Here is a 15,022-nt window from a genome sequence, read left to right on the forward strand (position 1 = left end):
CTCTCTCAAAAATAAACATTAACAAAAAATAAAAATATAAAGCAAAACAAACAACAAAAACAAGCCCGTCTATCTTGACTGTTTAGAGTCCAGTCAAGAGGTTTAGAGGAAAAACATGTAAAGTTTTATTCTCCTGGCTCTCACAGGCATATCCAAGAAGTTTGCCTGCTTAGGCCTCTCTTATGTTATCCTGATCGACTTCTTGTAGTTTTTGGAGAGTTGCAAACAAGGCCAAGCTACATTTGGCCTTTAGGAGAAAATCCAGAACATGAGGTGAGTTCTGTAGGCATTCGTTCTGTTGAGCAAGATGTGTTTGGGTGTATGTAGTATGTGTACTGTGCAGGGGGTAGAATTTGGTGGGGAAAGTTGCTAGGCTCTTACCTCTTGAGCCATGGAAGTCTCAAGCAAATAAATGCGTAGTCAGATTCTTGTAGGACTTCTAGTTCATGCGTAGTTCTGTGAAGATGACAGTAAGGATGAAATGAAAGTGTGCACATGGGAGTGTTTTAAAATGTAATGCACTTTTGAAACAGCAGGTGTTCATAACCTTGTCTAGTTTGAGAAACCTGATGTTTCAGAGCCCCCTTCCCCCTCCCTTTCCTCCATATGCCTGTATGATTACTTTGGGTCTGCAGCATATCTGGGCTAGGGTTAAAAAAAAAAAAAAAAGAAAAAGGAAAATAGACCTGGCCTGGGTCTGCCCTTGGTAATGATATTTTGTTTATTTAATGTAGTGTCCTTTATGCTCTGGGCTTCTGCCACTGAAAAGTAGCTGCAAATTTACTGAGTCCGAGTTTGATTTGCAGGATGTTTTCACCAAGCTCCACCTGGAATAATAGAGGTTTATTTTCCAGAGCTGCCTGTAAGGAGGGAGTGAGAGCAGGGCTTCCTGTCTTGTGACGTAAAGTCCTATTCACATAGGATCTTCTGTCTAAGAAAGAGCAAAAACAATTATTAGGGCTTGAGTATTCAGACATTCTTTCAGCCCGTTACTCACTTCCTGTCTTCAGATGTTAAGGGATAGCTGTTAAAATAGTTACCGTATTTTCCCAAGGAGGAGAATTTATGATTATTTGCAGTGGTGAGGAGCCCACAGCAAATTGTTGATGGGTCGAGCCTGTAGACGTCAGAATCCATGCCCTCTCAACTTGGTTATACCTGACGATATAGGCTGTTTGTGTGTGTACCGAATTATTTTCTATAGCAACTCCCAGGTTTTAGGCTTGTGTGCCTTTTCTCGTTGGCACGGGCATAAAATCCTCAGAAGCAAGAACTTGCAAGTCTGAGAGATTATCCGTCTTGCAGTGTCTAGTCCCACTGAGCACAGAGTAGGGGCTTACTTTATATGCAGTGAATAAATAGTGAAATAATACTTTCAAGCACTGATGATTTTGACAGCTCCTCGAGTTAGAAAAGAAATCGGTGGCCCTGCAATGCATTTTCTCATTTAAATCTCAGAACAACAGCAACAACATACTAGTAATAGTTAAATGGGAGTCCCGAGTATGTGCCAGGCACTGTCCTAAGAGCTTTGTATACATTTAAAAAAATTATTTGATCCTCATAAAAATTCTTTGAGATAGGTACTGTTGTTATCAGGTGAGGAAAGTGAGAGAGAGGTTGCATACCTTGTTCTGAGAAGCCCAGCTTGTAAATAGGTTTGGATTTAAACCCATATCCTTTGATGATGGAGCTCATTTTTTTAATGTTTACTTTTGAGAGAGAGAGCACAAGTTGGGGAAGTACAGAAAGTGGGGGGTGGGGACAGAGGATCTGAGGTGGGCTCCACGCTGACAGCAGAGAGCCTGAGGCGGGGCTTGAACTCACGAACCGCGAGATCATGACCTGAGCCGAAGTTGGACACTCAGCCGACTGAGCCACCCAGACGCCCCTGGAGCTCATTTATTAAACTACTACATTGTATGGCTTCTCTTAGGAATGCATCGTGTTCCTTATTTTACAGATGAGGATTCTAAGACTGAGCTTGACTAACTGTCCCTGTGTCATATAACTGATATGTAGGTAATAAGCATATAAGAATAAAGGAATGGACAGCATGGTTTTATGTGGTATACAACCATGACCTGCCCTCACTGTATTGGAGTCTCTGGAGTAGGCATCTTAACCACCCAAATTCCAGAAAGAAGATAGAACTTGACAGCCTGAAGGGATTTAAGAAACAATCTGTTCTTCCACAGAGTAGACAGATCTTTTCTGCAACATGGGACGTACCTCACCTGGTTTCTGCTTCTATGTCATTGGCAATAAGGAACCCCCTACCTCACAGTGTGTTTTCTTATATTGAGCCCAAATTTTGCCCCCATAATTTGTATTCACCAACTGTGGCTCTATTCCCCAGAGATACACAGAGTGAGTTTAGCCCAATCCACCACTTTTCAGGTACCCTAAATCTTCTCTTTCGCAGGCTAACTCCCAATAATGGCAACTGACCCTTATGATGTTTATTATGTCAAGTTTCCTAAACATTTATTTTTTTCCTTATATTAACTCACTTAATCCTCACAACAATTCTATGAGATTGGTGAAAGAATTAACATATGGGGAAACTAAGTAATTTGCTTAAATCCACAGAGCTTAGCTATAGGAGAGCGAGGAATTAGACCCCAGCAATCAGACTCCAGACTCCTCCCTTCTGTGCTTTAAGGTCTCCCATTTAATTTATGGTTTCTTTATTTCTAGAACCTTTCAACAACACGGTCATCCTTCTTACCCTCATTTAAACATCGACCAACCTGTTTCAGGTATGGGCCGATCAGTGGTAAAGAGGGAAACTGTCCTCTCCTGTGATCACCATACTTCTATCGGTGGAGCCTAATGTCATATTATGGCAGCCATAGCTATGGAAATCCCTAGAACTTTCCTTCACATTAACTATAATACACTTCTTCCTATCTTACTTGTTACAATGATGCTTATTTTGAACACACAATGACAAAATATTCCATCTTATCCGTTTTATATTTCTTTTTGTTTGGGCCTTTGTGAAACTCTGAAAATCTTAGTTTTGTCATCTGAGGGATTGGGTGTCTCTTCCAGCTTTGTCTAGGAGCCTGAAGTAGTAAAAGCAACATCTGTGATGCCTGTCACACACTAAGTTCATCCATTAACACCTTTAGGCTCTGAGAGAATGCCCTATAACATCTGGATGCGAAGTGAGCAAGGTACCAGTTGGGCAGTCTCCTCTTAATCTGGTTTATCTTTGTCTTCATAGAAAGCCAAACACTGATGTATTATTAGTTTACATGAGGCTCAAGATGCTTTGTGTATCTCTGCAGAGTAGAGCCATGATCAGTGAATACAAATTACAGGAGTAAGATTTGGGTTCAAGACAAGAAAAGGAATATACAGAAGACATTTCAGACAAAATGGTGTTGTAAAGGCATGATTTCTAAAATTTTCATGGTTGAGCAAACAGGACTTGGGCATGAACATCTGGCCACATGTGGAGACAACGTCCAGGGTGCAAGGAAAGAGCTCATTCCCTTTCTAGTGATCAGGACTGGGCGCTTTGGAGCGGGACTGCTTCATTCCAGACTCCAGCTCCGCCCATCTCTGTTCTGTGACCTTGGGCAAGTCACTTCAACTCTCTGTGAAACGCTCTCCTTGCTTGTAAGGCGGGTGTAACGATATCCCTACTTCATAGAGTCTCTTTGAAATAAGCTAGTATACCTCAGACATTTTGAGTGGGGCCCAATGCATAGTAAATAGTCAATAATTGCTAGTTATTGTTACTTGTCTAAAGCTCCATGGTCGAATGAAGGCCACTGCCTGTTTTTGTAAAAAAAAAAAAAAAAAAATATATATATATATATATATATATATGTATATATGTGTATATATGTATATATGTGTATATATATGTATATATGTATATATGTGTATATATGTATATATGTATATATGTGTATATATGTATATATGTATATGTGTATATATGTATATATGTATATATGTGTATATACATATATGTATATGTGTGTGTGTGTGTGTATATGTGTGTGTGTGTGTATATATATATATATATATATAGTCACTGGAATGCAACCAGACTTGTTTACACATTGTCTATGACTCTTTCATGCTGGAATGGAACAGTTGTGACAAAGATTTGAAGGTGCCCAAGCCCCCCAAATTTTCTGTCTTGCCTTTTACATAAAAAGCTTGCCAACCTCCATTCTACAGGACAGAAGAAATGGATTTCTGACCTTCCTCTGTTCCCTCTTTGTCTTGAAACTTTCAACAAGTGACAGATACTCTCTGGCCTCTGCTGTTCATTTATAAGACTCTTCCTCCTCAAGAACAAATCTTTGAAAATTTCTATCTTGGAGATCCTAAGTAACATTGTTATTCATTTACTCAACAATTTTACAGATGGGCATTGTGTTAATTGCTTGGATATAGATATGAATAGCAAGTTTCCCTTTGTTCTAACGCTAATGAACACTTACCATGTGCCAGACCCAGTTCTGAGCCCTTGGTGTATATTAGTTCATTTGATCCTCCAGCAGCTCTCCGAGGTAGGCACTACTACTTATCCCCATTTTACAGATAAAATGGAGGCATTGAAAGATTAAGGAAACTTAACCTCCCAGTTAACTGACTGCCATAAGTGGCAGAGGCAAGATTTGAAATTATGCATTGTGGCTCCAGAGTCGAGAGGTTTAACTTCTACTGTAAAGTAGTTACTCAACTTTGAGGACCTTATGATTCCACCAGAGAGACCTATGTACAAACAAATAATTGCATGTGATGTGCAAGTGCTTCAATGTTTGTAAGAAGAGGAGCATGGTACCTTGCATGGCATAAGCCATTCTCATAATGTTTATGTCCTGATGCTGCTGATATCAGTGGAGGTCACAAAGCATGGTTGAAGCCTAAGGAAGGCATATCTGGACGATTTAAGAAGGAGGTTTTTTGGGAATGCAAACTGGTGCAGCCACTCTGGAAAACAGTATGGAGGTTCCTCAAAAAGTTAAAAATAGAACTACCCTACGACCCAGCAATTGCACTACTAGGTATTTATCCAAGGGATACAAGTGTGCTGTTTCGAAGGGGCACATGCACCCCAGTGTTTATAGCAGCACTATCGACAATAGCCATTGTCGATATGGAAATCGACATATGGAAAGAGCTCAAATGGCCATCAACAGATGAATGGATAAAGAAGATGTGGTATATATTCATGTATACACAATGGAGTATTACTTGGCAATCAAAGAGAATGAGATCTTGCCACTTGCAACAACGTGGATGGAACTGGAGGGTATTATGCTAAGCGAAATAAGTCAGTCAGAGAAAGACAAATATATGACTTCACTCATATGTGGAAGTTAAGATACAAAACAGACGAACATAAGGGAAGGGAAGCAAAAATAATATAAAAGCAGGGAGGGGGACAAAACATAAGAGACTCTTAAGTAAAGAGGACAAGCTGATGGTTGCTGGAGGGGTTGTGGGTGGGTGGATGGACAAGGGGCATTAAGGAGGACACTTGTTGGGATGAGCACTGGGTGTTATCCATAGGGAATGAATCACTGGAATCTACTCCTGAAATCATTATTGCACTATATGCTAACTAACTGGGATATAAATTAAAAAGAAAAAAAAAAGGAGGTTTTTACTTGAACTAGACTTACAGGTTGTAGAGAGAAAAGGTTTCCATGCAGAAGAAACCGCATTTGCCAAGAACAGAGGCAGGAGAGAGCATGGCATGTTCAGAGGATTAAAAAGAATTTCCCTCTGGCTGACATATGAACTGTGGAGACCAAGAGGTAGTCAGCTGAGATGACAACAAGAGGTGGGCAGAGGCCAGCTTTTGAGTGGCTCTATGTGAACTGGGACAGACCCCAGTCCTCTAGTGCGCGTCTCTCTCCGAGCAATGCTCTGGAGCGTTTATCTATTGGGCTAATGTCTCCTACCCACCCCCCAGCATGCACACTTACACCTCAATGCAATCACCTCAAGGGCAGGCACCCAGTCTGTCTTGTTGACCGGAATAACTCCAACACTCGGGGCCCTGAGCCCATAGCAGGAGCTCAGTAAATGTTTGTTGAATTAATGGATAACCAAACCTGTCAGTGTGCTTTTATAGCAGTCATGGAATAGGATAGTCTCCACAGGTCTCTGGAGGCATCCCTGGGGGCAACGATTTTGCTTCGTTGAAGAATCAAGGCAGATCACATCGAATAACTGTACTATCTAAAATAGGATAATTTCAAGATAGATTTTTAATTGTAGGGCAATAATTATTCAGCAAATGCACAACGAATCTATTGTATTCCTGGTGCCACATATTAAAACTCAGCAGCAGGATGCCTGGGTGGCTCAGTCGGTTAAGCAGCTGACTCTTGATTTTGGCTCAAGTCACGATCTCACAGTTCATGAGTTCAAGCCATGTGTCGGGCTCCATGCTGACCTTGAAGAGCCTGCTTAGGATTCTCTCTTTCTTCCTCTCTGCCCCTACCCTGCTCATGCTCTTTCTTCCTCTCGAAACAAATTAGTTAATTAATTAATCTTAAAAGCAAAAACAAAAACAAAACTCATCACCTTCACCCAGAATGTCCTTATGACTTCATGATAGCCTTTGGACCATCCTTCAAATGTCTCTTAAAATCCTACCTTCAAGGACCACCCTCCCCACCCCAGCATGATGGAAGACAAATGAATGTTGGTAAATGAATGAAAGCAATGATTCTTCTAGACAACTCCGCCAGACCAAAGGAAAAGTAACTTGAGTACTTAATCTCAACACAGACTTATTGTCACATTTGTCGGAAGCCTGTAGAGTTTGGTAGGAAGTCAGAAGATACGTCTACCTAAGGACTAAAAATGTGGCACACATTTTAACAGGGCTATTTGCTGGTGGAGACACAACAGCAAGATGAGGTAAGAAAAAAAAAATTCTTTTATGTTGTCAGAAGAGTTAACTTCCTAAGGAATTCTAGAATGTTTGAAGGTGAAGAAAATGAGGTCCAGCAGGGGAAGTGACTCTCCCACTTGCCCAGGGCTAGACAGCTAGTTAGGGGCAGAGCTCGTCCCCAACTCCCACATCCACCTCACCACTCCACCTCCTGAGAGCTTAGCTGTACCCTCCAAGAAGCTTGTGTTACTTCTTTCCCCATTTCTTGGCTTTTCTGGAAATATTGATGATCTCCCTCTGCTTCTTTCCTAAGATGACCTAGGAAAATGCCATTAAGGAAAAGTCTTACATTGCATTTTGTCAGCAAATCCCACTGTCACTAACCTGGCCCCAACCTGAAAGTTTCACTCGTGGCCCTAACACCCAGATTTCTTGCCTCCAGCTGGTCCCCTTTCCCCTTAACCACATTAGAAAAATGCACGTTTTGTGTTCACAGCCCCCAGACTAATGAAATATTTCTTTTCCTTCCTGTAATCTGGAAATTTTTTTTTTTTTTTTTTGGTTTTTGTTGTTATTTTTAAGAAGGCGAGTTGCACATACCAGAGGGACTTGCTGGCTCCTCAGAAACCAGCCTAGTAGGAGAGCTGATTGGATTTGCCTAGAGCATTTCCTCATTAGCAGCCTGTGTGTGCTTTTCCTTTCAAATGTCATCTGGCCGCCTCAACAAAGATTTAATTGTGGCAACTTGGGGCCTTCGCAAACTTGGGCTTCACGGAAGGGTCTTTGGAAATCTTCACAACTGCTCGTCCTTGAGATGACAAACCAGAAACATATTGAAAGTGACTTGGTGGATTATTGGTTCGAAGACCACTCCTTCCTGCTCTCCTCCCCTTTTTTCACAAGTGAAGATTGGAATTTTAATTGCTCAACCACAGTTTTTAATTCATGATGCCCAGAAAGGGCAGGTTTATTAATTAGTTCTGATTATGAGGCACCCCAAACTGGGGCCTGGCTGCTTCTTGATCGGTTTCAACAGCTCTTTGCCTGAAATTACTGTCTTGTAAGCACATGGAGGTGTAATTATGCAGACACTAGCTGTTCAGTTCTGCCAGGTTAAACCCTCTATTATGCATACATATTACAGTGTCTTAAAAGGCATTTATTGAAATGCCATAGTTTAATAGTTTAGGCTTACAAAATCAAGCTCTCTTATGTTACAGGCAATAGCCACTTAATTGGATGTTTTCTCCCAGTGCATAAAAATGTTGGCTTAAATACACACACATTCAATTAATAATAAAAAAAAAAAAGTGTGAGAAACAGTATTACTTTGTAGTTAAAAGCAAGAACTGTGGAGCCAGGCTGCTTGGATTTGACTCATGCTTCTGCCTTTTCCAGCACTATAATTTGGGGATATGACTTAACCCTTTTCCATCACTGCATCTTTGGTAAAATGAGGATGTTCGAACAGCTTGTATCATAGAATGGTTGTGAGGTTCTAACGAGTTAGTACACAAAAAACACTTCGCAGAGTTCATGAGATCTAGTCATTGTGATTTTAAGTGCTCTCTCCAACCCATTTATTTGTACTTCTGTGTTATAAAACCTAGTTGTGATGAGCTGACAGAATTAGGGATAGCTTTGTGTGGTAGAAACTGAAAGTTTCCCTTCGTATCTATTCTCTTCTTCCACAATAATGGCCTCTCCTCCTCACTTTTTAACTGGATGGGCACCAAGTTACCCAGAGTTAAGAGTAAAATTTCTTTTCCCTCTAGAAATGGCCATGTGGCTAAATTCTGGTAGATGGTTTGTAAGCAGATATAATGAATTGACCTCTGAAAAGTGTTCTTAAAGGAGGAAGCATGGTGTGTCCTCTTCTTCTTTCTTCCTGCTGATGGAAATTTGGTTCATACGACTGGAACTCAAGCAGCCATATTGGATTAACAGATGACAGGCTAGAGATGCAGAAGAGGAAGGGGGCATAGGACGGAGCCCCTCACAACTCCAGGGAGCAAAGCCGCCCTGGCAGCCCTTTTCTTTTGCTGTAGATTTTTAGTAAAAGAAAAACAGACCTCTATATCATTCAGTACGCTATAATTTGGAACACCTGTTGCAGTCAGATATAGTCTTTGGGAAACACTTCACCCTCCTGAATTAGACCATTCTCTCATTATTTTGACTGCAATGTGTAGAAATCTCAGGAGGCCAAGGCACAAAAAAACCATGAAAAGGTTTCACATACACTTTCTTTTCTGTTAGAGGCACTCTTTTACCACACCCAGGCATGGCCACATTGTTCTTACTGTCTGCTTGAGGAGAGAAGGGACTTAGCCTCAGGCCTCAATTGGTGATTCTACTGCTTGACAGTAGAATTATGCACATAACTGATGACCAAGTCTTGTAGCAAGAAGGGATATTCTGATACTTTTACTACTCCTTCTGGACCAAAACTTGTGGGCCCTTGGAGAAATACAGTGGCAATTTTCTGTTGCTTTCTTTGTTATATACAGAAACAAGTTTCTCCATTTTCTCTTTTCTACACATATCAACAAGAAGCAAGATTCATGAACAAAGGGGCTTTACTCAGGGAGGCGTTGATGTTACCTGTTCTTTCTCAGGACAGATGTGGAAACAGTTCAGTGGTTTCAGTATACCTTGTTCAGGAACAATGATGATAATCTGTTTTCATTTTGTTTTGTTTTGTTTTTTTCCCCCTTGAAATTGAAAACTTGTTTTCTGATGGTTCCAGAGATCTCTGGACTCATTTAGGGATTCTGCTGAGCTCTCCTCCCAAAACTAGTGAAAAGGGGAGGTGGTATCTAAGGCTTTCAGAAGAAACATAGTGTGCCTGAGGTAGAAAGCAGGAGGATCCTTTATTTCTGTTTGGCTTCACTGGGGAAGAGACCTGGTGTTGTTCATCAAAATTAAGTCAGGTTTCTTGCAGTCATGGATTGCTGTCTTTCCTTCAGGAAAATCCTTAGCCTCTGCCACATTCTGTCTACCCTTTCCTTCTGGGGCTCCAGTTAGACATACATTAGACCTTCTCACTTTATCTTCCACTTCTCTATTCCATGTTTTCCATTTTTTAAATACCTTTGTGCTACATTCTGTATGATTTCTTCTGATCTACAAGTCACTCACTAATTCCTTCTTTTGATATGTCTACCTATTGAAGTTTTAATTCTGGTTTATTATTATAATTATGTATTATGTAGCAATAATTATTATTACCGGTACTGCGACTACTAGATATTTCTTTTGGTTATTTTACCAACTGTTAGGTCACTTTTTAAATTTTTTTTTTTTACATTTTATTTATTTTTGATAGAAAGAGAGAGAGAGAGAGAGAGAGCATGAATGGGGGAGGAGCAGAGAGAGAGGGAGACAGAATCTGAAGCAGGCTCCAGGCTCCAAGCTCTTAGCACAGAGCCCGACGCAGGGCTTGAACCCACAAACCGCGAGATCATGACCTGAGCCGAAGTCGGACGCTCAACTGACTGAGCCACCCAGGCACCCCTGTTAGGTCACTTTTTAAAAACACTCTCTGGAAGATTCTCTTGGGCTTTTCATTTGCTTCTTTACACACGGTAAACATATCTGTTGCTTTGTCTTCTGTGTTGGGACTGTCACTGCTGTCAGTTATTTTTACTAGTTCTTGCTCATGCTACCTTGTTTCCGTATGTGTAAGTTTTCTTAGATTTTATGCTGTTCATTGCCCTTGAAAGTGATTCACAGGGATTCCTCGAAGCCTAGGATGAAATTGCCTTCCTCCAGAAAGGATTTGCCATTGATTTTGCCAGTTCCCTAGAGACTTGTCTAGCTTGGGACCTACTTAAACCAGGTTTAAGATTTAACACAAGAACTCATGTCATCTACTCAATTCTTTGCTTCCCCCTTTTCTAGGCTTACATTTCTTTTAAATAGGGACACTTTTTTTTTTAATCATCACTCATGGACAGTATAGTCCTCAGCACATAATAAATCACTGATGGATTTGTGCTGAATGAATAAGTTATCATACCTACTTTCTTAATTTCTCTGTCTTTATTTTCAGCTGGTCAGTTAAAAGGATTACTGTTTTGGGATATCATTTCCAATGGGGTGTCATTTCGTCAAGATGTTGGTTGCTATGTCTTCTCTCGGTCATAAATTCCTCAAGCTCTGTGCTGCAAGGAAGTGGTTACTTGGTAAATATTTGCTTCTGGGCTAAGACTTGCCATACTCCCCGTGCTTCTGCCCGTGAGTGAATCAAACCACAAATTTCTGAGGCTCCTTACACTTTCCATGGATGTTTTGAGTATTGCTCAGGATATCTCTGGCAGCAACTCTCTATGGCTCTGTAATTAGTCGATCTACCTCTGATTTCTTTTCTCTTTAGTACACCTGATCATCCTTTGCTGTCTGTAGCTAACTTCTGATTCTGTCATTCCCTCACTCATAGACCAATACCACCATGGCTATAACCACTGCCTGTGGAATGAAGTCCAAACCTAGTAGCTTGTCATTTTGCCTTTTTTTGTCTAGGTGGGGTAGCCAGATTCCATGAAAGAATGTGATCTCTGGGAAGTCAAACTCCAGCTCCACTACTTACCAGCCACATAAGTGAAACTTCCATGCATTGTTGTGCTGATGTATAAAATAATATTAGCCTTGTAAGGGATAACATATGTAAAGTTCCTAGTGTGCATCAGAATAAGAATAGTTCTACAGAACATTTCTTTCTAGTAGGGTCTGAAAAGAATAGCAATTTATTTTCTTATTGCTTATGGATACATGGACACTCAAACAATGAAAGACCCCTTGCCCATTTTTTCTCTGGATCTTGGTTACCTAATAAATAGGGTGGTGCCTTGGGGCGCCTGGGTGGCTCAGTCAGTTAAGCTTCCAACTTCAGCTCAGGTCATGATCTCATGATTCATGAGTTCCGGCCCCATGTTGGGCTCTGTGTTGATAGCTCAGAGCCTGGAGCCTGCTTCGGATTCTGTCTCCCTCTCTCTCTCTGCCCCCTCCCCCACTTGTACTCTGTCTCTGTCTCTGTCTCTGTCTCTCTCTCTCAAAAATAAGTAAACCTTTAAAAAATTTTAAAAAGTAAATAAGGTCATGCTTAAATGCGGGAAGGTATATAAAACATCTGGTTCCATACTTGGCACATCTTTAGGTATAGAATAAATGTTCTTTCTTTATTCCCCTTCAAACTGAGGCAACTTTCTTTCCTATGTGATTTCAATACAAAGTGTAAGTCAGAGTGCACTATGTAAAAGAAGGATTGTTATTCCTGTCTCCACTCTCTGAAGTCCTATCTTCCCTTTAAAGCCAAGTTCAGGTTCAGTTGACATCTATTCCATGAAGCACCTCTGGATTCTCACTTCTACAACACTCATTTCCTACTCCAGCCAGAAGCATAATAATGCAACCAAAGGAGAACCTTCAAACCATCTCAGCTATATTTGAATTTCCTGTTTATCAACAAGTATGATTCTATACAAATCTAAGCTGTGTTCTAGCTCCTACCAAAACATTTTTAGAGATTAAAAAAATTCAGTGTCTTCAAAACCGGTCTGTTCATTCTGGCTTTGGACAGCTTAAATCTGCCCCTTAGATTTTCTGCATTTGTACTTAGGTATGTTTGTGTTCCCTTTTAAGTATATTGCCCACAAATAAACAATATGCCTTAAAATACACTGTGCATGAATGCCCTTTCTTCTTCTGTGACTGCAGCCTGTGCTACCAGATTTGTGGTGACCGTGGAGCTGTTTTCTCCTAACTGCACTTATATTCAGTGAAAACCCTGAAATCTCCTTTTCAAATATGTGTTGGTATTAAATGACATCTCCTCTGTCTTGAATTAGTATGGCTATTTTTGACACCTATGACTGAGTTCCCCAATCCCTGCCCATATTGCATGCACCTCGGTGTGTTTGGCCTGCTTATTAAATTGCTATGAACCTAACTTGTCACTCATGCTCCTAGATGCAGTTTCCTTGTGAGTTTTTTCAACATACTTTATTCTTGTTCTAACACTCAGCTCCTTCTGTTTTGTGTGCTGTTTATGCACTTGTGTTGTATCATTGTCTTGGGTGGGGCTCCTGAGAAGCAGAGCCTCCGTCTGGGGGATCAGGCAGCAACTTTGTAGCTTCCCAGACTTGGTGGCTTCTGTTGGTTTAACAGCTGTTTTCCAGAGCAGGCCGGCAGCTAAGAGTTGTTCTCAACGAACGCAGGCAGCTAGAAAATACATGCTCAGACTGGTGGAAAGGATCTGATGGGACCCAGCAGCATCCACTGTAGTCACCCATGGTTTTAAACTCTTTAGTAGGAAACTGTCTGTTGTTTATTTTTGCAGTCTCTGTACACCCGGCCCCATGTCTTGCATGGTAAAGGCATTCGTTTGTGGACTTGAATCATCAACGATCTAGAGTAAATATCCTCTAGTTTGTACCCATTCCAGTCCATTGCCATTTGTAAAATCAGACACTGGTAAGGAACTTCGCCAATCCCGCCCTCCCCGCCAGAGAGGAGCACAGAAGCAGACTGTGCGAGTGATAGAGGAAAAGATATGGATGTTTATGTTGCATTGTTCCAAGAAGCTAGCTGCCCTGTCAATTCAAAAGCTGTCTATGGACCAAATGTTTAAATTCGGAATAGGCAAAAAAAACCCTTCTTTTTTTAAAAATATTTTTTTTATTTTGGGAGAGAGAGCGAGCATGAGCATGAGCAGGGGAGAGGCTGGGAGAGAGGAAGAGAGAGAATCCCAAGCAGACTCTGTGCCTTCAGTGCAGACCCCAGTGTGGAGCTCGAACTCACAAACCACGAGATCATGACCTGAGCAGAAATCAAGAGTCAGACCTTAACCAGCTGAGCCACCCAGACACCTTGGCAAATAGCTTATTAAGACCAAGGAAACACATCGAAGAGCAGGATTTCAGTCTATTCCACTCAGCTTTTGAACTATTTATGTTTTTTTATAATTTCACAAAAGTAATATGTACATATTGGCTAAACATAAAAATGGTATAAAAGAGTGATAAATGAATAGTAAAGTCTACTCTTCGTCAGCTTGGCTTTTATTTCCACTCCCAAGAGCTAACTGCTGTTAACATTTTCGTATGTTTCTATCCAGAAATAGTTATATATATATAACTTATATATATATATAAGCCTATGTATTTATGATTTATATGCAAAAGATTAAAGTATATGTACTTCTGTCTAACATTTTTTAAACTAATAATAGATCTTATAGATCTTTCTACAACACATCTATAGCTATGTCTCATTTTTTAAAATGACTGTACAACTGTCTTACAGTTTATTATTTTTCTTATAGACATTTAGGTTGGTCCTAGTTTTCAGCTCCTTCAGAAGGTATTTTTGCTCTTACAGATTTTTTTTCAATTGCAAAATAAGTATCCTTTTATGTAAGTTTTTTTTTTTTTTTTTGCATACTGTATGTGCTTAGTGGTATTAAATTGAAAATCCTATTCTTGCTTCTGCACAGAAAAATGATGCCGTGGATAGAGAATGTGGCTACCAAATTCCCAACTTCTATATTGAACAGTCATGTGCCTTTAAGCCTAAGTTATGCTTTCTCCTTCTCTGCCCATTTGTCTTTCAGCCTCTTCCCCAGAATGCAACTTATAATCAGAAAAGATAAAAGTTGTCATAGTTGAAAAAAGCTGCAAGTAATTCTCAAGTTCAGGTCATCGTAATAGCAAGTTCTAAAAACCGCTTTGGTATGGAATTTAAATAACAGAAAAACTATTTTGAGAAGCACAGAAGTTGTGGATCTTGCTTAGAGTTTAAGAGGTTCAGTATTAAGACCTCATCTAATGCAAGTTTTGAAAAACTCAATCAGACCTTCCAGAAATCCAGCCCTGATGTACTTAAAAACTCTGTTGTCTTTTTTTTTTTTTTTTTTTGCAGTGAAATACATGCGAGAAGCCACACCCTATGTGAAGAAAGGCTCCCCGGTATCTGAGATCGGCTGGGAAACACCTCCACCAGAATCGCCTCGGTTAGGGGGCGGCTCCTCAGACCCTCTGTCCTCGCAGCCCTTCTCCTTCCACCGAGATCGGAAAAGCATCCCCCTCAAGATGTGTTATGTCACTCGGAGTATGGCCTTGGCTGACCCTGAGAACAGGTAAA

The 15,022-nt window shown here is 40.5% G+C and overlaps 1 protein-coding gene across 2 annotated transcripts in view; it reads left to right on the forward strand.

Moving 5' to 3' along the window:
• Positions 1 to 15,022, forward strand: part of SNTB1 (syntrophin beta 1) — a 237,994-nt gene that overhangs the window by 85,357 nt on the left and 137,615 nt on the right. For both annotated transcript variants that reach the window (XM_027063978.2, XM_053208329.1), the window contains exon 3: positions 14,801 to 15,017. In XM_027063978.2, the coding sequence (XP_026919779.1) occupies positions 14,801 to 15,017 (217 nt within the window). The remainder of the gene's footprint in view (positions 1 to 14,800; positions 15,018 to 15,022) is intronic.

Source organism: Acinonyx jubatus, chromosome F2 (assembly GCF_027475565.1).
Source record: "Acinonyx jubatus isolate Ajub_Pintada_27869175 chromosome F2, VMU_Ajub_asm_v1.0, whole genome shotgun sequence".
Taxonomy (NCBI): domain Eukaryota; kingdom Metazoa; phylum Chordata; class Mammalia; order Carnivora; family Felidae; genus Acinonyx; species Acinonyx jubatus.